At 40.9% G+C, this 23,019-nt stretch overlaps 1 protein-coding gene across 1 annotated transcript; it reads right to left on the bottom strand.

Annotated features, from left to right (window-relative positions):
- Positions 1 to 8,179: 8,179 nt before the first annotated feature.
- On the bottom strand, positions 8,180 to 22,483 carry LOC132071648 (cytochrome b5). The gene is made up of 5 exons (XM_059469327.1): positions 22,269 to 22,483; positions 12,809 to 12,937; positions 11,105 to 11,134; positions 10,099 to 10,133; positions 8,180 to 9,241 (listed from the first exon to the last, which is right to left on the bottom strand). The coding sequence occupies exons 1-5, from the start codon at positions 22,410 to 22,412 to the stop codon at positions 9,163 to 9,165; spliced, it is 417 nt and encodes a 138-aa protein (XP_059325310.1). The 5' UTR covers positions 22,413 to 22,483; the 3' UTR covers positions 8,180 to 9,162.
- Positions 22,484 to 23,019: the final 536 nt, after the last annotated feature.

The raw sequence follows: 23,019 nt of genomic DNA, 5'->3' as shown, positions 1-23,019 counted from the left end.
TGTCCCGAGGCTGTTGCCTTCACATAGTCCAGAAGGACACGAAGTTCAAGTAAACAAAAGATTATTGGTCTGCTTGGGCAACTGGGAAGGACAGGAAAGATAAATTAAACTGCCTGGATAACCATAAAAAGATGGATTGTTGCTACTAGTGCAGGGATAGAGAAAGGATAAAGGTTTATCCAAGTTTTGTGGTGACAAAAGATAGAAAAGACAACAAGAACAAAGTCTTTTCCACTTGTATTTATATGAAAATCATTCAGCACATAGACACTGAGTTAAAAAACTTACTGAATATGCAGGAGGGAAAAATTTCTTATAATTTCTCTTTCTAAAAAGAAATCAAAACCAAATGTAAAGACCATGCTTACTTAAAAAAGATCAATCACCTTATATTCTTTCCTGTTTATACTCCACAGGTTTAAAAGTAATTTTCTAAGATTAAAACGTTTTTTTGACCCATCATTACACTGAAAAAATAGATCTTAAGGGGGTTTTCCACTTTTTTTTTGATCATTAAATGTTTTAGTAAATAGTAATTTTTTACAGAAGAAAAGACAACACTACTGTGATTCAGAATGTTAGTTTCATTATGTCTCTGCTGTTAAGCCCACAGCCTGACTTAACTATATTCCTCATCCCCACAGAAAACCTTTCTGACTGTTAATCAACTTAACAAGACTCTGCGAGGATCCCAGCACATGGTCCCTTAGCACAACTCGGTGATGCCCTGCTTCTGAGGTCACTGAATTTCTCCTCATTAACATCTACTTGCGTGACACGGCTGATCCTGGCTCATCTTCAAAAGAACCCCTCAGAGCCCTCAGGGAACTGTTTGCTCTGAGAGCTGAGCGGCCTTCAGAGGCGCCTGTGGAAGGAGTGCTGCAAATAAAGCCACACTAGCAGAAAAGGAAGAGTTACAGACACACGGGAGAAAGCCCTGAGCCATCACCCTTGTGACCCAACCCACTACAGCCAGCTGAAGCTACAACCTTCAGCTGTAGCTTTTAAAACCTCGGCCGCAGAGGAGTCAGTGAATGCCCTCAGCCAACACACCAGGGCCGGCAAGCATTGTGAAAACACACAATACATGGTATGAGTCTTCTGTGGTGGGTGTGCAGCGCTTTTTCCTCCTCAGAACCACGACTACTTAAAAGCAACAAAATCCTCTAGGAATGTAAGCATCTTCCAAAACCTCCCCTGGACACAGACCAAGCCCCTCCATGGCTCAGAGCCCTGTTATTTCAGCAAGGTCAGAGGGAATTAGCTGAACTTATGATCAGGAAGCATTTGGACCAAGATTTGTTAATAGCAGTTTCCTTCTGCCTCTGCCTAACTTAACATTAAAGGCACAGCAAAACTGGGGAAGTGGGACTGAGTGGGGTGTTTATACAGATCCCCCAGCTGCCCCTGCCCATGGCGTGCTCTGCATCACCCTGCTGGGGACAGAAAAGCTTTGAAAGAAGAAAACACTGCAGCAGAACTCACAAAAGCCATGTAATCCCATATGGTATAGATGTGAAGGAAAAAAATTAATGAATCAGCTCAACCTCTTAGAAAACCTTTTGTTCCTTACTGCTCACATTGTCTGGCAACAAACCAGCTCTATGTTTGGGCTGAGTTCTTTGTCTTGACTGTACTTTGGCACAGCTACAAAACCCAGACACAGGTTTTGCTCCACAGGAGAAGGCATTAAGGACTCAAAAGAATGTGGGAGAGAGCTAATCATTCTTAAGTAAAAGTATGACCAGAAGTTTTCAAAAAGAAAAGAACTGTTCAGTTCTCAGTACCCAGAGATGAGCAGCTAAGTCTGAGACTTGGATTTATAATGAGAGCCTTTTTCAGTTGTTAACATATAGGCAACTAGATAAACAATTGTCCAAATTTCAGCATCACAGAACAATAATCCAGCTAGGCTTCGGCATTAACCTTAGGACTGACTTTAGCTCAGTGAATCTCTTTATTTTGCTCAAGTGTTTCTAATAAATACTGCCTCTCTTTCACGTCTGTGCCTCCAAGAAATGCAGCTATGTTGGCACTAGGTTTCAAGAAGGTTGGAGTATTAATGGAAGGAGGGGGTGAAGGTGTTCTTGTTTTACCAGCACAAGGCATTTTGTGAATGCAGCTTCACTGGTACAAAATATCTTTCAACTGAGCCAGTGGTGCCCATTTCAGAGGGACCAGCCTGCTCAATGCAACAAAGAACTACCAAAATGCTCAGCAGGAGGATGTGCTCTGATGTCTGAGGAGGCTGCAGCAGCCCCAGCACAGTGGCTTGGCTCAGTACAGGAGCAACATGGAAGGCAGGAATAAGACAAGGAAGACTGTCACTGCCCAAAGGTAACTTCAGAGATCCCCTGCAACTGAAAATCAGCACCAGTGAGGACACTCAGAAAGGGGCATAAGAAAAGCAACTCCTATTTATTGAGAAGAGTTTCTAAGATTTTTAAAATCCATGATCATTGTCTTTGATGCCCATTGCCTGCAGCAAAACTTACTTTCATTTTACCAATTAAAAACTGTTAAAATTGCACTTATCTTCCTTATTTTTTTTTCTATTGCCAGCAATTTAAAGAGCCCTGGTGAGTCCCATGCACTTTTCTGTTTTGCTATCACAATTCTAATTGCTGAACTGCCTGCTGATGTGTTAACTCATAATATCATTAAAAACTAGAGGACCTTTTGGATGCAAACCTCAGTATTTGAAGTGTTGGCAAACCTTCCTTTAGTCCTTAGAGTGGAAATCAAATCAAGTTCTCACCTTGCAAAGTCACAGAATGTACCCCATGAAATTTTTATTACTAGGGCAGGGATATAAAATGCATATACTCTGACTTGGGCACATTAAATTGTAATAAGAAGGCTCACACTATTTCATTAAATGGAGGAACTGGGAGGTGGATGATAACCAGGGTATATGGTGTATATATAGTGTGTGTATATATATATATATATATATATATATATATATATATATATATATACACTAAGGTCTGAGCCACCTAAACAAAAGCCACCAAAACTTGGTTTGATACTATTTTCTGTTTATGCTGCTTAGAGTGTAACACATTGACAAAGACAGGCTAATTTTGTTGTACGCATAGGAGACAAAATTTGTCATATCCTGAGCAGCTGCTTGTGGCCTACACATCCTACAAGGATTTGTGGCCTACACATGACTGATTTATGCAACAAGATGCTAAAAGTACACATACCTAAGCAAATGTGTTTCTGGAAGAAGACTGTTCTTTTTCAGGGCATTTTGATGGCACTTTGTTGCATAGATGGGGTTGATCTCTCTAAGATGAACACTGTTACCCGAGTTTAAAGTTTCTTTGAAGTTTTAAATTAAAAATAGGGAAAGTATATTTATGATATACTTTGGATATATTTTTGTGGAAATCCTGTTTCCTTCATGATATTCCTAGTCACTGATCTCCAGAGTTAACATCTGAGCCAGGATATGACCAATGAATAATAGAAATCATGATATTTGTATGACATTTTCGAAATCTGTAAGTCCTTTTCATTGTGTTAATAAAACAAGTATTAAAGTAAATTTAGCCTTTGTGTTCTAATAGCATTGTACTAGTGGATTCAAAATGAGAGTATTAAGGGAAGTTTTCCCAGAAGACATTTCCCAGAATTACCAGAGTGTTGTGTGCCAGAAGAAATAGGATGCTGACACACAGTCCCTTGGCTTGCTTTCCAATAACACAGCACAGCTCACAGCTGCAGTGCCTCACCGCGCTCACACGCCGGGGCTCAGTCCCTGCTTAGCTCCAAGAAAAGCTTGTGGTCTTAATTCATTCCATACTTCCGATTTTTAATTGTCCCGGTAGTTTACTTAGTAAACAAAAGACAATCTAACAGACGTACAGATTTGTATTTATGAGGGAATTTACACTCTTCTGTTTGCTTGCAAGCTGCATTGCTGACACCCTTTTCAACAGTGTTACTGGAACTCCTGAGCATTCCAAACCAAATCAGAATCTTTTTGCCCAGGGTTTTCTTTCACACATGAGAGTGAAGTCCCTGCAACAATGGATTTAAAACATATGAATTTTAAAGCACAAAAGGAACGTAGTTTGGTGACTTATTTTTTTAACTCTATGCTGCTTTGTTTTTTTTTTTTTTTTAATTGCATAACAGCAGTTGGAAGTAGGAAGGCCATCTATTTTTAAGGGATTCATAATGAGCTTATGATGACTTCAAGAACAAACTGAAAGGTTCCCACATGAAAGTGTGTGACAAGTCTGGAGCTCCATTCTCATGCTTCTTGCAAGCCAGAAGCGAGGCCCAGCAGAAACCAATGAGGTAACGCCTACAGGAATGATGCAGACATATCCAAACTCACTCTAAACTAGGCCAGAGTCTGCCCAGGCTGTAAAACTTTGTCCAAGAAAACCAGGATAAATATGCAATCACTCCATCCTTCCCAGTAGAAACAACAATGCTGGATTCATAGCAGAGAGGAGAGAGTAAAAATCTCTGCCCTTAGCAGTTAGGGCACAGAGCTTGGAAAGCAGATTGCGGACAACAGTCCTTGTTTCACAGGCTGTTTTTCTTTTCTTCAGCCACCCTTTCTGCTCTTCCTCACCTGCTGACATTTATTTGAAGACACCAATTTACTAAATGAAAAAGCTTAATTTGTTTTGAAGAGTCTGATCATGTAGATGTGTGCTATGTGTGATCTGAGACACAATCCCAGATCAAGACTCTTCTGGGACTTTGGGGCAGGATAATCTTGTCTGTCCAGGACGGCACATCCAATAGATGTTGAGCTTCTCCAGCCTGTGATTGTCTGGCCTTTAGCTAAGGTGCAATAAATTATCTTGCATGCAACCAAGACTAAGAGCAGCCCACCACCAGGAGCTGCCTGAGAGCAGCCAGTCAGCTCCAAGTCTGCACACCTCAGCTTGTACTCTGGTAACTTGTTCATCCATATCCTCATGCCTGAAGACACGTAAATATATGATAACCTGCATTCTCAAATGCCTTTGTGACTTCCACAGGGTCAAAAAGTAGTTCTACAGAATCACGTAAAATTAAAACAAGGTTTTCTCATTCTGACCCTGGAAGCCATGACTGCTCAAATACAAATTTCCCTTGAGTGTTTTTAAATTGCTTGTCCTCCTCAGGCTGATACAGAGAATGTTATCAACTACAGCACTACTCTGAAAATGGATCCAAATAAATACAAGCTGTGAATCCACTTGTTTACAAATGAAAGGATATATTCTTCTGTTTTCAGGGACCAGTCCACCTTAGAACCCTGCTTCTAAGGCTTCTAAAGCAGCAGGTTAAACGCTTCTTTGATGTCTACCCTCAAGCACCTACCACCTTTTATGGATATCTCTGCGAGCCACTTTAAGATGAGTGACACTAAAAGCATCAACTGCCTTCAGAAATCTGTGACAGGAGAATGATGTTTCCTTTTTGATAAAAAAGTCACTTAGGAAAGCACACCCCTTGCTTGGTTTACCTTTTTCTCTCTATTGGTGCCCTCCTAAACCTTGAAGCAGTTTCCAGAACACATTTCTCACTGCTGAGAGGTAAAACACCTATTAGTTTCAAGCAATACATGGCTGTTTTTATCCAAGACCTAAACAGGTAGGAATACAGAGACACAGTGGTGCTCTCACCCTGCAATAGGATCAATCAGGTTTGTCCACACACCAGGGTCTGTGGAAAAGGCAAAAATTTCTGTGGTAGTTGTGCTACTGAGCACAGTTCCTGGACTCTGGAGGTCTGCAGGAGCTCTCTAGTGTTCTGTCCAGAAACACCAAAAAACCTTCCCTGAGGCTTTCCTGTGCATAACTCTTCTAGCCTGACAGTGCTACTTTGTGTGAGCACAACCCAGTACAGCCATGGGCAGTACTTAGGCTGTGTCTGCCTAAGTGCTGCAAACTGTTTAAGCATAGGCACAGGAATTATACTACACAGGATAAAAGTAAAAATCCCTTACACTCCCTTACTCCTGAGACTGCAGTGCAATTGTGTTTATTCTTAGCTTTGTTTTAGCAGAACCAGTACGTACCATTGCATGTTCCCACTTTTAGAAAGTCATACTTTACGTCCCCACTTTTAAAAAATTTGCAAAGAAAACGTCAAGGATTGCTTTATGCACACTCCTATATGTAAGAAGATTAAGAACAAGTCTAACTAGTTTTTAGAAAGACTAGAAAATCCAGCATTAATCATCTACCAAGACCCAATGTTCCAACATTTTCTCATTAATTCATGTGCTTGTCTGCCCACCTACTTAAAAACTCAAAATATTTCAATACATAATGAATAAATCACAGGAAGGAACGTAATGAAGTATGAAAGTAAAGTGGAATGCAAATACGTCATCCATCAGTTACTAGCTTCACTGTAGATGTGGACAGGCATTACAGCCAAGCATAGATGAGCATGAGTTTCCTCCTGCTTCTTGTTTCTTCTATGCCAATTCTGAAATGCTTTTCTATATTCAAGAAAAAATGCTGCAATACTGCTAATAACATTCTGTAAGTTTTGTGCACACTGATATAACTCATTCATTCCCACTGAGTTTCAGTTAAGTCACTGCCAGCCTTGCAGTAAATACAGGAACAGTTTTGCTTCAAATGCCCATGAATTTATAAACACTGTTTTACCCTCAGTAATCAAACATACAGAAAATAAAAAAGAGCACCTTTGCATTTTTTTAAGAAAATTTGTCATCAGCTTCCCTTTGCCTAGCTTTCTCCCCCTTGCCAGCTTCCCTCTAGCATTCTGTAAAATCCTGACAGCAGCACAATGGCCAGGGAAAGGCATTGGACCAGCGAGACGGAGCAAGGAAGCCAGAGAAAGGAACAGCACACTGTTTTTCCTTGTCATCTCAGAGGAGCAAGTGAACAAGCTGTGCTGGCTTTACTCCACAGACACCAAGCAGCAGCCAAGGCCATCTCCATTTAAGGGGGAGCTCCCCATCACTGTGCATTCTTGTGAACAACAGAGGACACGCAAATAAAGGCCAAAAATCCAATGCCCAAATAATTTAAGGCAGTGTAAACATTACAAGGTTGCACAAGTAGACAATAATACAACTGATTTAAAGCATCAATCACTAAAAGCCAGCCTCTTAAAAAAATAGTATTTATTATCAGATAATTAGAGTAAATACTTTCAGATTGGATCTGTGGACAAAGGATTTTGTTGAGAAGAAAGCAGACTGTCAATTATTTTCTTTTTGCTGTCAAACTGTAAAAACATTGACTACCCTTAATTCACTTGCTTTTACAATAGCACAGTCATTCATTCCTCACCACACCTATATGTATTTTCTTGTCTATTCATACTCAAAAGCTATAGTCATCTATATGACACCTATATGGAAAGCAGCTCTAACCTGAAGAGTACTAAAAAGAAAGATAAGCCTGATCATTTTTCTAGTTTAGATCTATCTCCATTTACATTTTAAAACCCAAAAGAAATGTGTATCTCTGAGGAACAACTTGCACCTACACCATTGGAGGGGAGTGAACATCTACATGAGCATTTTTACTTGTATCAGTTATTGAAGCCTGCCTACTTATCTGTACTCACCATGCTTCTGCTTCACATTGTGGAAATTCCCTGCACATGCCAGCTTGAATAATTTTAGATGGGACTGAGCTTCCATAGCTACTCCAGGGAATTGCATAAATATCCAGTATACAGGACTAAAATAGAGCTACATCATATTAAAACTCCAAAATACACAGCATGGGAAAAAAGCATTTCACAGCAAGTGTTTCACATTACAGATCCACTTTAATTGCACTGCTCTATCTGCTGATGTGGACGTACTTATCTGTCTGAAATTCTTGGAGGGGGAAAGCTAAGCTTTCTAAAGCTGCCCCTTTTTTTTGCCTTACCTACATATAAGGGCTCAAGTGTTGTTTTAAAAATTAAACTTGATTTGTGATTCTAAATACTCACTCTGCGTTATATCCTTTTTAAAGGTTATCTAGAAATCTACCAATAAAGCTTGAAGTTTTAAACTCTGTGTCATCACATTCAGAGGGAAAGCCATGGACAAACATGGACAAAAGTTAGTCCTTGACATGAAGCTGGATGGGAGCAACTGCAAGTGCACTTCTGAGAAGCGCCCCAATAGGACATCCTTTTCAAGGCCTCCAAAGAATTTGGAAATGAAGGCGTTTGAGCCAGCAGGTGTAACCAATTAAACTTTTATTCAGATCATTTACATATGACTAAAAATGTTCACCACAAAATGCAAACTTGTAGTTATCTTGTATTCAGCAGTAAAAACAGTCGCCTCTTCATAGTAAAGCACCAAAGCCCGTAACAGAAGAGTCAGAAATGGATTTATCAGTTTTTCCCCTCACAATGTACTTGACAAAGTTGAAGATTTTATCGAAGGCTAAAGTTCCAGAACAAATTCTACAGTCACCTGAGTGTTTGGCAGGAACAGTACTATTTAGTAGTAGTTACTTTTTTCTGCCTTTTTTTTCACAAAAATGAGACAGACATAATTAGGCCAAACATTGAGTTTCAATTCACCTGAATTTTTCAATGGGAGACAAAGAACAGTTTGCTAATAAGGAGTACCTACAAAAACTATAAGAGCAGTTGTCAAAAAAAAATGGAACACACACCAGCTCATTATAGCTCATTGGTAGGGCCCACCCCACTTCCAGGCACCTATAACTCCACTCAGTTTTATTCATTACATTTAACTTGCATTTCATTCATACTACATTTAAAAAGACAACATGATTTTTTTAAGTTAAGTTGTGTACATGTACACAGTTTTGGTAGTTTTTTAAAGCTGTAAAATGTGTAAGTAAAGAGAGTCCTAATGACCCTATTATAGATTAAAGAGAAATAACCAGAATCAGTGTTGCATAAAAAATAATATTCTACCACAGAAACCAATACAGTTATCAAGTAACTCATTAGAGAATAAAAGTGTTATACAAAAAGAGAAATGGTGCCTTTTTATCACTTACAGCAGCACATAAGAAGGCAACATTAAGAAAAGTGCACAGCAGAAAAAGAATTGTTTCATTTTCTGAAAAACTTGAATTTTTCTTCAGACATCAGGCTTTTCTCCAGGAACATATTGGGTTAGGATTGCTTGTATTTTCTTCCAGAGAAGGTATTCTCTTCCTGCATGACTTCTCAGTAAGGCGCTTACTCCGACATGTAGGAACGATACATCAGGGCCACGATAATTGCTGCTATTGCTGGGATCACCCAGTTGGACCATGAACTAAAGGGAAGTTTTTAAAAAGGAGTTTAGGAAGTGACAACCAGCAAGTTATAAAAAGAAAAACAAAAAAAAAAAAAAAATCATTGCTTAAAAGAAGTCCTTTATAGCCACTCCACAAATACTTCAAATTCAATGATAACACAACACCTGGATTAGCCAGTATACTCCAGACAAGGGAAGAAGCTTGTACAGTAAGGCTCTGTACTAAAGCTTACAAAGAAGTTTGCTTACTAGACAAGAGCAAAACCCTAGGCACATTTTTAAGTCATGGTGTGCTGAATATCAATCATTTAAAAGGTGTTTAAGTAGCAGCATCACATGACTCTCCTAAGCACACAAAGCCCCCACCCAGAGGGTCACAGAAGAGTCCTCTGAGGTTTCAGCAGTAGGCAATTGTCAGCAGGATATAAGTCCACAAAGTTTTTGACTCAGTGGTATTACAAAGTGTTTTGCAAGTATTCTGACATATCTTCCTTCTTACACACAGAACCCTCTTATTTCCCTTAGATGCAACAACAGAAGCAAATCTTAAAAGCAAGGCATCTGTGTCAGTAAAATAGCTGGCAATGACAATAACAGTCTTCCCTTCACGTGGCAGACTCCAGAAATAGAGGCCTGTGCCAAACAAACCACTTGGTAGATAGTGACACCTGCCAATATGAGAGAAGTATCTACCAAGTAATCTGCCACACTTGTAAAGTGGTACATAGATGCCAACTTGGACTTTACAAGGAACAGATATTTTCATGCACCACGCCCTGATATCTCAGCTTCCAGCAGTTAAAAGCTATTCAGCTTTTTAACCTTCAGAAAAATCATGAGGAACTTCAAGTTTGACAACAGATGTGATACTGTACCTGGAAGTAGACTGAACAGTGGTAATAAGAGTTTCCTGGAAAGCAAAGCATAAAAAGATATTTACTTCAGGAAGATAAACCTCTCCACCTTAACTAGCCCCAGTTTCTCAAAACTCATCAAATGAGACTAATTCAGAAACAACTCAATGCATGCATTTGGGAAGCATTTTCTCCTAATTCCTACAGCAGTTCTGTTGTATTATAAGCTAGCTAGTAGCAGTTCCTATAGCTAACATTGCATCAAGTTCCTAAAACATCAACAAATATTTTGCTGCAAGTTTTCTATGAAGCTGACTTCCAACTCAGGTTACATTTGAAAAGCTTCAGTCATTTGTAAGACAAAAATACTTTCCTTGACTAAAATCAAATTGAAAAAACTTGGAATTCATTCACAAATATTTTTTTAATATCAAAACTACATAAAGAAATCTACTAATTTACACCTACAAGGCTTATTAAACTTGAGGGTTTTAGCGTGGTGTTTCAGATTGTGTAAATATCAGTCAAATTTTTATAGCTGTTCCTGATACTGATTTGGACTTGTTCTGTTTCCACAGAAAAAGCAGCACTACAAGGCCAAATCCCAGCTGGGTACATGTGCACAATTTATATGAAGACTTATTAATTTGGGCAACTCTACTTGTGCATGACCCTAAGTTTTTTTGACAAATCCAAGCATTAAAACCCCACCTAAATTTAGTGGTGCATGATCCATCACAGAAAAATTACTTGCTTTGGTACCAGAACATTTGCAATTAATTTAAAGAAAGAAGGATATAATGCCATCACACTTAGTAATCCCCAGTTATGAAGCCACACAAAGAAAATAATGGTTAAGGGAAAGAACAATTTGAAGCAGTATCAACAGGTCTAAGAGATTTAAAACCTGAAACACCACACTTAAACTGAATTATTTCTTTTTCTGGGGGTATACCACTCATACACAGACAGTAGGTCACAGTCTGTAATGCCCAAAAGACAATGTGGCATTTCAAGAAACACTTACTGTTGGTTTCTGAAGCTTGGATCTATCATCCTGCAAGAGAAAAGAGTAAGAAACATTTAGACAAAATCTGAAGCACTGGAAACAAAACCAAACTCACACAATTTATCACTAAATTCAGTTTGCAATTCATTCTGCTAATGGGTAAATATTTCTCCCTAGGTAAAAACAGACTGGCAAGAGAGCAGATGTCAGTGATTGATTTTGAGCTAAGATAAACAAGAACACTTCCTTAAATAATACTTCCCAGTATGCAACAAAGAAGTGAAACCTGAGCCTCCAACAAATTTCATTATTCTTTGTGCCCATGTTTTCACCTTTCCTGTGTCTCTGCAGAGTACATAACCTTAGCTTATACACTGACTGCAATCATATTGATTCTGCTTACTGTACTTGTACTATCAGATAAAGTCAACTAACTAGTTGTGCCAATGTCCACTGGACCAAAGGTCCCAAAATCTAGGGATCTTTCATAAACTCAAAGTTCTGCTTGGCACAGTCACATTCATTACAAAAAAGCCCAACAGTATATAATCCTGTCAGTGCTGTATTTGTACATTACACTACCATGCTGTTTGTTTCATATCAAGTGAAAACAGGCCCTTGCCAAACAAGGAAGAACTGGAACTGATGTCCATGTTAAGAACATTAATGGCATCACAAATAAATGGCAAGCCTGCAAAGCCACAAATGGATAAATGTGCATCAGAGCCAAACCACTTCTTATTAGGACAAGCTACACTAATAATATTTATCAAGAGATGACCTGAGACAAAAGAGACAAGAGCAGGAATCTTACTGTGAAATAGGCTACTCAATATAGTGATTTTTACTCCAAAACATACATGAAACAAGAAGAAAAGAGAAGAGGCAGGAGTGGGCAGTAAAGTAGAGCAGACAGACACTCTAGCAGCCTAAACCTCTAAACAGTGGTTTTCAACTATTAAGATGCAGGAGAGTTTAATTGTGGCCTAGCTGAAGGAAGCCAAGGCAGCAGCTCTGTAGCTACAAAGAAATACTTGAAAACTTGAGACAGTAGAAAGGTGCTCATTAAAAGTACAGGGAATGGGATAAACCATACAGAAGAGAGGATGTGACAGATGATCCAGTGGGAACTGATCACAAACAACCCTGACAACCACAAGTGGGAACCATGATACAGCTAAAAATGGCAGGAGACAGAGAGGGGAAGACAGAGCAAGAAATTAGAAGTACAATGCTTTTAATAACCCTTTTCTAGACATACATATAAAGAGCCAGGATTGCACCTTTTGATGCAGGTGGGAGCCTGGCAGATAGGTATTTACAATGGTGAAGAGATGAAAGTGGTTGTTCAGTAGTCACTCTGCATAGTGCCATAAGAAAAGGTCCAGACATTCAGACATATCACCTTCAGAGTTACAGAGCTTCATTAGAAAGCTGAAAGCGTATACCAGAAATGACACCATTCCATGTTCAGTTTATTCAAGAACTAAGCTGTAAGGCAATTTAAATCACCAAAAGATGTGATGACTATGCTTATGCTACACTAATAGAATCCCTTCACATTGGGGGAACTATCTCAAACCTAGGTCCTTCCACAAACAGCTGCAGGACTAACATCCAACCAAACTAGCAGTTCTTGATTTTGAAGTAATTACCAGACAAGTAACTAGATGCTAAAACAGTATAGCAAACACAAAAGTAAGGATACACTCATATACTCACAGGATGAAGTTCCCCAATAATAAAGGATTCTGACAGTGTCCTTGCATCTGTGGAATGGCCAACATCTTCGAAGTTCTCAGTAGCATCTCCCCCAGCTTGCTCCCTAAGGACTTCTTCACCTCCTGGGTGCTGCAAATTTTAATGAGTTTGAATTTGTTAGTGAAATATATTTCAAATTTTAGAAATGGAAATTCCGCATTTTTACATTTCTAAAATTAAAAAGCAAAATCACCTGCTGGACTTTCTAAAGCAAATATAAGCCTTTCTAAATAACTAGAGAGCTTTGTGTACTGTCTGAAGCCAAAACCAAGGAAGCTAAGTCTCTATGCCATTGGCAAAGAAGCAGTAAGAGGCATTATCCCTTGCAACTAAAGCACTTAGAAAGTTGTGTGGGAATCAGTCTGTATTTTAACAGCACAACTATCATCTGAAGTTACATTCTGTGTTTTCACTTCTTTGGGAAATGTGTGTTTTTATCCAAGCAATGCTTTAAACAGCAGAAGGATAAAAGCCAAAAAGGTATTAGCTACAGCAAGAACATTCCAGTAAGATAAAAAAATGTGTTCACAAGATGTGAATCAAGTATTGGCAAAACAAGCTGGCAAGGTGCTAAGGAATCTGACCTTCTAATTTATCCTGGTTTGAGCAGGGAGGTGGGCCAGATAAATTTAAGGGTCCTTTCCAAAACAAATTATGGTACAAACATCAAGACAGCTCCTTTGGAAGTGATTAAGCACAACTGAAAGCTCACTCAAGACCCGAGAATAGCAATTTGGTTTTCATAGACTATGGAATCCCAAAACCACATTGTTGATAAAACCCCTGAGATACAGAGAAGTCATCTCCTGGGATCTTCTAATACCACAATCCATCACCATTCCCTTAACATAAGCCCCTGCTCTCCATTAACTTTTATTCTTCCCCAGGATGCTCTTTGGGGGTTTTATGAAGTACATTTTTATCTATCAAATAACTCTCCTTGAATATACTGCAAGATCTATCATATCTTCCAGTTCAGTGCATTTCCTCAGCTCCCAGTTACTTATTATGTAACAGGTAACACACCACAAAAATGCACCACTCAACTTTCAAGTAGGAAAGTGTTACATAAACACTGGGAATGATTAGGTAAACAAGTTAAAAGCACTTATTAGCACTGCCTTGGATTAAGGCAACCATGGAATAGATATTAGCACTTTACAAGTAGCAAAGAAGACAAGGCTTTTGAAGCTCAGTTCAGTTTTTAATGCTTCTGAGTACAAGATATAATGTTATGGAAAATAGGCAAAATTTCCACAATTTAGGGTTATCTTGTGGGGAACACAGCTCACCAAAAAAACCACAGGTTAAAGAAATGGCATTTCTACTAGTCTAGGCAATTCAGGTTAGCACTTAACCTCAAATCCTCCTATTAATCTCATATCAAAATTTATCTTCTGACAAAACCAGTATTTGTTCATACAGCTGAACTAAACTACTACTATGAATTTCCAGCAGTACCAGAACTCCATAATTTGAATCTTCACATTAATGGCAGACATTTATTTTAACAGATTAAGGAAGCTGAGGAGAAAAAAAACCTCATCACAACACTTTTTAAAGAGCCAAGATACCACAGTTATTAGGGTAAAGGATCCCTACCATGACTAAGCAAAAGCAAGATTAAGCAACTGATAGAGAGATTAGACAGAGCAGCTGAGCCAAAAAAAAGTCAGAAGAGTACAAGCAGAGTAAAGATTATGCAAGCAACCTGCAAATATGGCATGCTCACCAAAATCCTGTCCTTGGATCCATTCTGTTAAGTATTCAGGGAAAGGACTGGACAAAAGTTGAGGGAGCACTCAAGTTCAATGCCTTGAAATGGCACTTAAGAAGGTGAACTTGGGTCTAACCAGCACTCCAAGATATTACCTCAACTAAATCTTCACAGAATTTCTTCAGCAATGTGACTTTGGGTTTTTAATACCATGCTAACGAATTGCGCCCCCCAGGTAGAAAAACCATACCAACTTCAGCAGAAAAGGTGGCACAATCCTTGGAAAACATACTTGACAAACAAGGTACCAACAAGCAGCAAAAGGCCCTAAAGTCAAACCACCCATAAAGCACCAGCAGCATAAGCAGTATGTAAACTCCTACTCATGCACTGCAGTGAACCCAAACCCTGCTCATACAAGTACACAAAATACCAGTTACTCCAGCAAGTCATGAAGATCACATGGTTTACACTACATCACCAAAAAACATTTGCCATCCAGCCAAACAAGTGGATACCCACCAACATAACTGCATCTGCACTACAATTACTTCATGGAGTACTTGAACAAACTGCTTGCACGCTGCCAGCTACAGAATGATCATGTACTAACTTGTGCTCCCAAATCCTTCCCTTGTGCACTACAAAGCAACCACAGAGCAGTATGGGCAGCACCACAGAGGCACTCCAGCTTTTCTCTGTAGAACTATTTTTGTCTAATTAGCAACTGATCCTTCTGTCTACAAAACCACAACACTAGTATCAAGACAGTAACTGCACCCAATCTCTCTACCAACCCTCTGACTGACTATCACAGGTCAGCTGAAGAGGACAAATTCACCCTGACCTCTGCCACTACAGCTGGAAAACTGATAATTTATTTTTTTTTATAACATGAGCACAGCTAAGTATGGAGAATCACACACAGAATTCCAAACTGATGCCATCTACCAGGTAATGTTAATTATAACCTACTAGACATTGATGGAAGTACTTTGAAAATAAACACTTTGCTTTTAGATGCCACCTCTGCTTAATGATATGAACTTACAAACCCTCTGTAAATAACTAGTACATAATACATGCAATTAATTAAAAGCTTTTGCCTCCCCTAATGAAAGGGAGCAACTGTAATGTCTCACACAAAGGGCAAGAACTGACTCTTCTATCAAAAAATGACCATCTTTCATGGTTGGATGAGTTTCCCAAAGCTTGTTTATACAAGGCTTTTGTTCATGATTCTGCCTGGTAAACAAAGCCTGCTACCAGAACTGCTACTTTTAATGAAGATCCTCTGGACAGATCCTGGAACTGGAAAGCCCACAAGGCTATACAGATAGTGACTCCTAAACCAAAATCCTGTTGATAAAAGTAACCTAAGAGCTCTTGCAGGTAAAACTGTAGTTCAGGAGAAATGAAAAAGCTTTTGAGGATAAATTAAGACAGCCTAGCTCATTCCCAGGACATTCCCCATATAACAAACAGTCTAAGCTATATGCATAACAAATACCCATACAGAGTCAGCACTAGTACAGAGCACAGATGAATTCCTAACAGCAGCACATTAGAAAGTTTTAGATAAGGCAAATATGCAGTTAATCTTGCTGCTCTCATTTGGGTCAAAAGTCCAACTCACCTCATCTGAATACCACCTTTTCTCCCCCTTGCTACCGTCATGCAGATTTCTCAGTGTCATAGTTCAAGACTCCATTAAACCATAACTACCTTAATTTGCAACTCCTGTGCCCTCTCCCTTCTTATACCAAGGGAATGAAATCTAGGGTCTAATTTCACTTTCAGGAAGATCAGCAAAGGTCTTCATTAGTGAGAGTCTCAAACTCAGATTTCCCTTTCTGCTCTACAGGAATGAAAAGCAGAAAGGGGCCAGTGAGAGAGCCAGGAACACCCAGAGAACCTCAGCTCTATTATGCAGGACAGACAGACAAATGCTTGCTTATTTCAAGGGCATTTTCATGTAGCCTGAAAAGAGTCCTCCAAATTATTTCTATCATCTATTTAAGTTTCAGGACAGAAACTGACAGCTCATGTAAAATGTCAGGAGCCTAGGAAAGAAGATATCTCTCTGAAAGTGTATTTTTGAAAACTATCATTAGGCTTTTAGATGAAGTGCAAATGAAATACCTAGTAGCTTGGTGTCTGCCCTGATTTCAGCTGGGATAGAGTTGCATCTTCTTCTTGGAGGCTGGTACAGTGCTGTGCTTTGGATTCAGTGATATATGAGAACAATCAGTGATAACACACTGACACTGCAGTTGTTTCTAAGTAGCACTCACCCTAATTCAAGGGCTTCTCAACGTCCCAAGCATCTGCCAGCAGGAAGGTGCACAGGAAGCCAGGAAGGAGCACAGCCAGGACAGCTGATCTAAACTGGCCAAAGGGGTATTCCATACCACAGAATATCATGCCCAGTATATCAGCTGCAAGGAGTTTGCTGAGGGCTGCAGCTTGCTGCTTGGCAATGGGCTGGGCATGGGTTAGCATCTCTTTTTGTCACCCTTTTTATTGCAATTATTTTATTTTATCTCAGTTATTAAACTGTTCTTATCTCAACCTACACATTTTATCTTTTTTCCCTAATTCCCTTCCCCATCCAACCAAGCGGCTGTGGGGAGCAGTGAGCAAGGGGCTGCACTGAGGTTAAACCCCAACAGTACCCATTTCCCAGCTTACAAAACAGTTACAGCTTGCAGAGTTTCACATGTAAGTGCTAAGAAGTGCTATTTCTTAAAACACTTTCAAATTCTCCTGCAAGCTTCATCAGAGCTTGAGGAAGCGTTAACACTGGATTTAATTCTCAGACTGCAAGGTTCTGCAGGAACAGTGCCCATGGCTCACTGGCAGACTCCAAACGTGCCAATAAAGGCATCTTTCAGTGCAAGCTGGTCATGACTATAAACATGGAAGGCATTATGCTGCTCCCCACAACATCATCACACTGCACGAATGCAACTTATTGCCACAGAGGGGAGAGAACATTTTTCATCCTGACACAATAGAACAATATTTGCTTTTTGCACTTTATTTGACCAGCATTACAAAACACATTTGGTGGCAGCTGTCCATTCTAGGAGAAATTTAGGAAAAGCGCTATGGATGCACAAGTTCATACTGTATGGAAAAAAAAAATTTACCAATGATGTTTTTGCTGAATTCTTAGACCACCAGCAACTGAATTAACCTAAATAAATCTGTATTAGATTAACATTAAATGAATGCCATAGTTCGTTTCCAGAACAATAAACTCCTCATATATGTAATTATCTACAATACAGATATAGCCATGACATCCTGCTGTGATACACATGCATTTCTAGTAGCTCTTTTCCTTTAAATTATATAGGACCTTATCCTGGTTTCAGCTGGGATACAGCTCATTTTCTTCCTAATAGCTGGTACACTACAGTGCTTTGGATTCAGCATGAGAATAATGTTTTTAATGAACTGATACTTTGGTAGCCAATAATGCTCACCTAAATCAAGGACTTTTCAGTGTCCCACACTCTGCCAGTGAGGCAGCACAGCCAGGACAGCTGGCCCAAAGTGGGCAAAGGGATATTCCATACCACAGAATGTCACACTTCATCCATAGACTGGGAGGAGCTGTCTGTGAGCCACCAATCGCTGCTCAGGAGGAGGCTGGGCATTTGTCAGTGAGTGGAGAACCCACACGTGCTACACTATTTGTTTCTGTTGGGTTTTATACTTCTCTCTCTCCTTATCATTACCATAATTGTTACATTTACTTTATTTCAATTATTAAACTGTTCTTATATTGACCCACAATTTTGACCTTTTTCTGATTCCCCTCCCCATGCACTGGGTAGGAGGGTGAGTGAACCACTGTGGGGCACATGGGTACTCCGTGGGGGTAAACCACAAGACCTGAAGCTAAGGAAAAGGTTTCCCAAATCTTCTGCAACACAGGTCCAACAGCCTTTAATGGCAAACAACACCAAAGTTTCTGGTTTCAAGACTACTCTTTCTTGCCAAGATCTTTTAAATAATGCATTCCGAAAGCTGAGGTATCTTGATTTCTTCTCCCAAACTTGGAAAATCAAAGAAAATTCAGAGATGAATATTCAAGCCATGAATTTTCCCCAATATCTGCCACTTAAAAACAAGAAAACAAAAACAAGCAAAACTAAAAAACAAAAACTAACAACAAAAAAAACAAAGAAAAACAATCAAATGGACTAAAAAAAAGCAGTTGCTGGCATCTTCATTAACCCCACAGATCAGATATCAAAGCACACAATTGTTTCCTCATTCAGCACTTTTTCTGTATTTCATATGATCTTTTCAAACCTTGTCCTTAAGGAAGCCAAGCCGCTATGGGTCACACCATGCAATGCCTCCACTCCATGTGACACACACATGTCACCACCCCCAGCCCATTTCCTATCTACTTTCAATCAAGTGTTCACAGAGACTGATGGTTCCCCAAAGCCAAACAAATTCCTCTCAACATCTACAAGCTCCATGTAGACACAACAGCTGGACAGAGGGAGCACACCCTTTAACTACTGTAATGGAGTGAAAAACAGCACCACATTTTCACTTATTAAGCACAAGAGCATCCAAGGTGACTTTAAGACTGAAGCACAGTAAAGTTTTCAACTTCATCATTAATAAGAAAATACTTCCACAGGTTATGCAGTAGTTGAAAAGATGCCTTATTTTAAGAAACGGGACAGGTGAGCTTAGCTGCTTTCCCAGCTCTTCATTCCCCAGTAAACTGATACTTATGTACTGCTTGGGAAGAGCATGAGTGAGGTGACACTTTAGCAATCCACCCTTTTTAATACTATTGGGCTTAAATTTCAGTGGCCCACATTAAAGTCTAAAAATATGTTAAGCTTTTCTACTTCCAAAGGGAACTGCAAGAAATACACCCAAGTTTAACCAATAATGCTATTGAAAGAGCTAACATAATCCCCACTTTGAGTAGGGTTTACTGGATTCTGGAATGAACCAGCAAGAGGCTAGCTTCCACTTCTCCTCAGCTGTCACATGCCTCAGGGTCTCTGACAGTATCTAAGGAATTAGCATAACACTCGATAATTTAACTAAGTACCAAAAGCATTAAAAAAAAGGTTAAAAAAGTGCCCTATGAAGTATCTTAATCGAAGAGTTCCATAACAAAAATCACCAACATTTTACTAATGAATAGTAAAAGGTCAAAGAACTTTCTCTAGGACTGTAGCTTCACTTAATCAATAAGATTGTAGGAAATAGTTACATGAAATATTTTATCTCAGAAGGTCTTGGAAATTTCAGCTCAAAACCAGCCATGTTCTATTGAAAGTTGTTCAATGTGAGGTTGAAATCTGACTTGTGCTTACCAGAGTGTCTCATGACATCACCCACATTGTCCAAAACCCAACTATTTAAGTATTTACAAACTGAATTCTTTTGATATGCTGCCAAATTATCAATGTTGGCCTGAAGGATGAAAATGAGATTTTCTTGGAGAAATTTACACAAGGTGATGCCTAGTAATATTTACCAATTTCACCATATGTACTGAAGGAAGAGGCTGTGCAACTACTTAAAACTCAAAAGCTCATTGGATCCTGGATTTTTTTTGTTCAAATTTTTTTTTCCTTGGGCGGGGTTAGGTTTAGGGTTTTTCTAAGGTGTGGGTCTTTTTGTTTCCACCTCCTCAATCTGGACAATATGTACAAACAATAAAACTGTGTATCAGTCAAAACTGATGAAGTTCCCAAAAGCTAATTCAGTTTTGCAGACTGCACAAAAAGCTGCTTTCTCCTTCAGAGCTTCTATAATTAAATTGGCCCTGACTGTAGAACCATGCAGCAATGTCCATAACTAATGGATGAAGATGAGCAGGGGCAGAGCTAGATGAGAAATAATGAAGGAAGAGTCAGTAGATCAGTTCCATGATCTGCTTGCTGAAAAGCCAAACAATTTGCATTGACACACAGCTTAAGAATGAAATACTACCTGTGTCAACACTGCCTTTGAAAAATCGCTTGTCAACCCTCCTTTGCAAAATGCTCAGTTTGTCCTTTGAATTGGAAGGGTTTGCAAGCACAAAAATCAACATGGGGCTACAGAACTACTGATGCTTCAAATCCATCACGTCTCTACCCATCTAAACTGTATTCTTTAAGAAATGAATGTGAGTCTAGCATACACTTTTTAATTGGTTGCTTTTAGGAAGAATTTCTTCACAGAAAAGGTGACTATACATTGAAATGGGCTGCCAAAAGAGGTGGCAGTCACTGTCCCTGACAGTTTTAAGGAAAGACTGGATGTGGCACTTACTACCACGGTCTAATTGACAGAGTGGTGTTTGGTCAAAGACTGGCAGAGATCTCAGAGGTCTTTTCCAGCTAAATTGACCCTGTGATTCTACCTTTGCTAACTGAGAATACAGAGCGAGAGAGAAAACTCAAAATACCTAAATGCCAGTGCCATTCAATTACAGGGGAAAAAAAAGTGTTTTTTTTATTTCTGCATTTCCAGTGAATAATGTTTTAGTCCAATAACTAAAATGCTTCTTTATTAACCATGACTATCAATGATTACACCAACTGCTGTCTGCCAGAGATCAAAAACATTAACCACTAACTGGGAAGGAAGAAATCCAACAAAACACAGCCAAAGGAACTGAACTTGCCTCTAGTGCTCTACACTAGAGCTGGAACTGGTGCAGCTTTGTAGCACCACACTGCATCCCCACACAGAGAGGATTAGGGCAGCTGTGAGAGCCATCCTAATTTTCTGAACCTGACTGCCTGTGTATAAAGCCACGTCTGCCATGTCCTGCAATAAAAGACCACCCAGGGCTTAAGGCTACCCAGGACGTATGAGTTTGGCAGACAGGAGCACAAGCCACTATGACCAAGAGGCTTTAACGAGGACTGGATATAAGGAAGAACTTTTTTACAGGGACAGGAGGGAGTCATTGGCACAGGTAGCACTGGGAAGTGGGGAATGCCCCATCCCCGGACCTGTTCAAGGACCAGGGCTGGGAGTAACCTGGTCTAGTGGAAGGTGTCACTGCCCTTGGCAGGGAGCTGGAATGAGATGAGCTATAATGCCTCTTCCAAACCAAAATACTTTGTGATTCTGTGACTATTACAGTAACCCCAAGATCTGTGATATTCTGCCTGCTGTGGTACTTTCCTTCCACTTTGTGAAATTTCTTTCCTGCTCCATAATACAACACACACTACAATAGTGTGAAGAGAGGAGTTGCTGACCTTTTAGTTCACACGATAATAAGGCTCTGGGTCCCAGCTGAGTGTTCATTTTTAATTCTGTTTCCAGTCGGCACACCAAAGCAAGAAGCAGATGGATTCAGCCAAACTCTTGGAACCCAAGATTCCCACAGCCAGCCCGCCTCACTCAGCCCTCAATCCTGACTCCAGTTTTTTCTCCTTGCGCTTATTTAGTAGAAATTCAGACCCGAGAGTTTCCGGCGGGCGCCCAGCGGATGACACGGCAGCGCAGCCGGGGCACGGCACGGGCGGCTTTCCCCGGCCCGAGAGGCGCCCCGAGCCCGGGCCCGCCCCGCGGCTCCTCCTGCACGGCGCTATCGCGGCCCCGAGGGCGGCTCCCGCGGGCCGGGGCAGGCGGACGGGAGCCGGGGAACGCCAGCGATCCGGCCCCGCGGGGCTCCGGTGCCCTCAGCGTTCCGACAGCGCGGGCACCCACCTCGTCCAGGAACTTGGTGACATCGTAGATGCGGTTGTGGATGATGATCCAGGTGCTCTGGCTGTTGTTGTGTTTCTGCACCTCCTCCAGCCGGTAGTAGCGGCCCCGCCACGACTCCTTCCCGGTCTCGCTGGAGCCCACCATCTCCCGTTCCGTCCCGCACCGTAAGCACCACAGGCCGGCACCGCGCACAGCGCCAGGGCCCCGCCGCAGGCCCTATCACCACCCGCCACCACCCCGCCCCTCCCGCCCCGCCGGCCTCTCATTGGCCGAGGGTAATGCCACTCAAAGCAGACAGGCAGCCTGGAGGCTGCCGTGACGCCCGGGGGCGGGACTTTGCCGTGGTGCCCCGCCCTCTCCCGCCTCCCCGCCGTCCCACGTGACCGGCTGGCGGCGGGCGGGGCGGGGCGGGGGCGGTGCCGGGACAGCCCCGCTGGCCGCGCTCGGGCCTCCGTCGGTGCCGGGCCCTGCAGTTGCAGCTTCTCTCCTGTCCGCTTCCCGGCATGGTCACCCCAGCGTTCCCCACTTTGGCAGCGGCGAGCTGGGGGCTGCCGGTGTGCGCTGCGACGAGCTAATCGCCGACTTGCGATGTAGAACCGCATTGGAATGGTTTAGGTTGGAAGGGACCTTTTCGGTCATCTAGTTCCTATTCCCTGATATGGGGACCACTCGACTAGATTGTTCAAAGTCCGATCCAGCCTGGCCTTGAACACTTCCAGTACAAGAAAGATAAGGAACAGCTGGAGAGTGT

The sequence above is a fragment of the Ammospiza nelsoni genome, chromosome 1 (genome assembly GCF_027579445.1).
Source record: "Ammospiza nelsoni isolate bAmmNel1 chromosome 1, bAmmNel1.pri, whole genome shotgun sequence".
Taxonomy (NCBI): domain Eukaryota; kingdom Metazoa; phylum Chordata; class Aves; order Passeriformes; family Passerellidae; genus Ammospiza; species Ammospiza nelsoni.
Note: the sequence above shows the minus strand (reverse complement) of the source record. Positions and strands in the feature narration are given on the sequence as shown.

Excerpts from the sequence above, each read along its gene's own strand:
- LOC132071648 (XM_059469327.1), bottom strand. The coding sequence starts at position 22,412 with ATGGTGGGCTCCAGCGAGACCGGGAAGGAGTCGTGGCGGGGCCGCTAC. Across the intron at positions 10,134-11,104 it reads CCAAGCTTCAGAAACCAACA|GAAACTCTTATTACCACTGT; the intron begins GTAAGTGTTTCT and ends TTTGCTTTCCAG. Across the intron at positions 9,242-10,098 it reads ACTGTTCAGTCTACTTCCAG|TTCATGGTCCAACTGGGTGA; the intron begins GTACAGTATCAC and ends ACTTCCCTTTAG.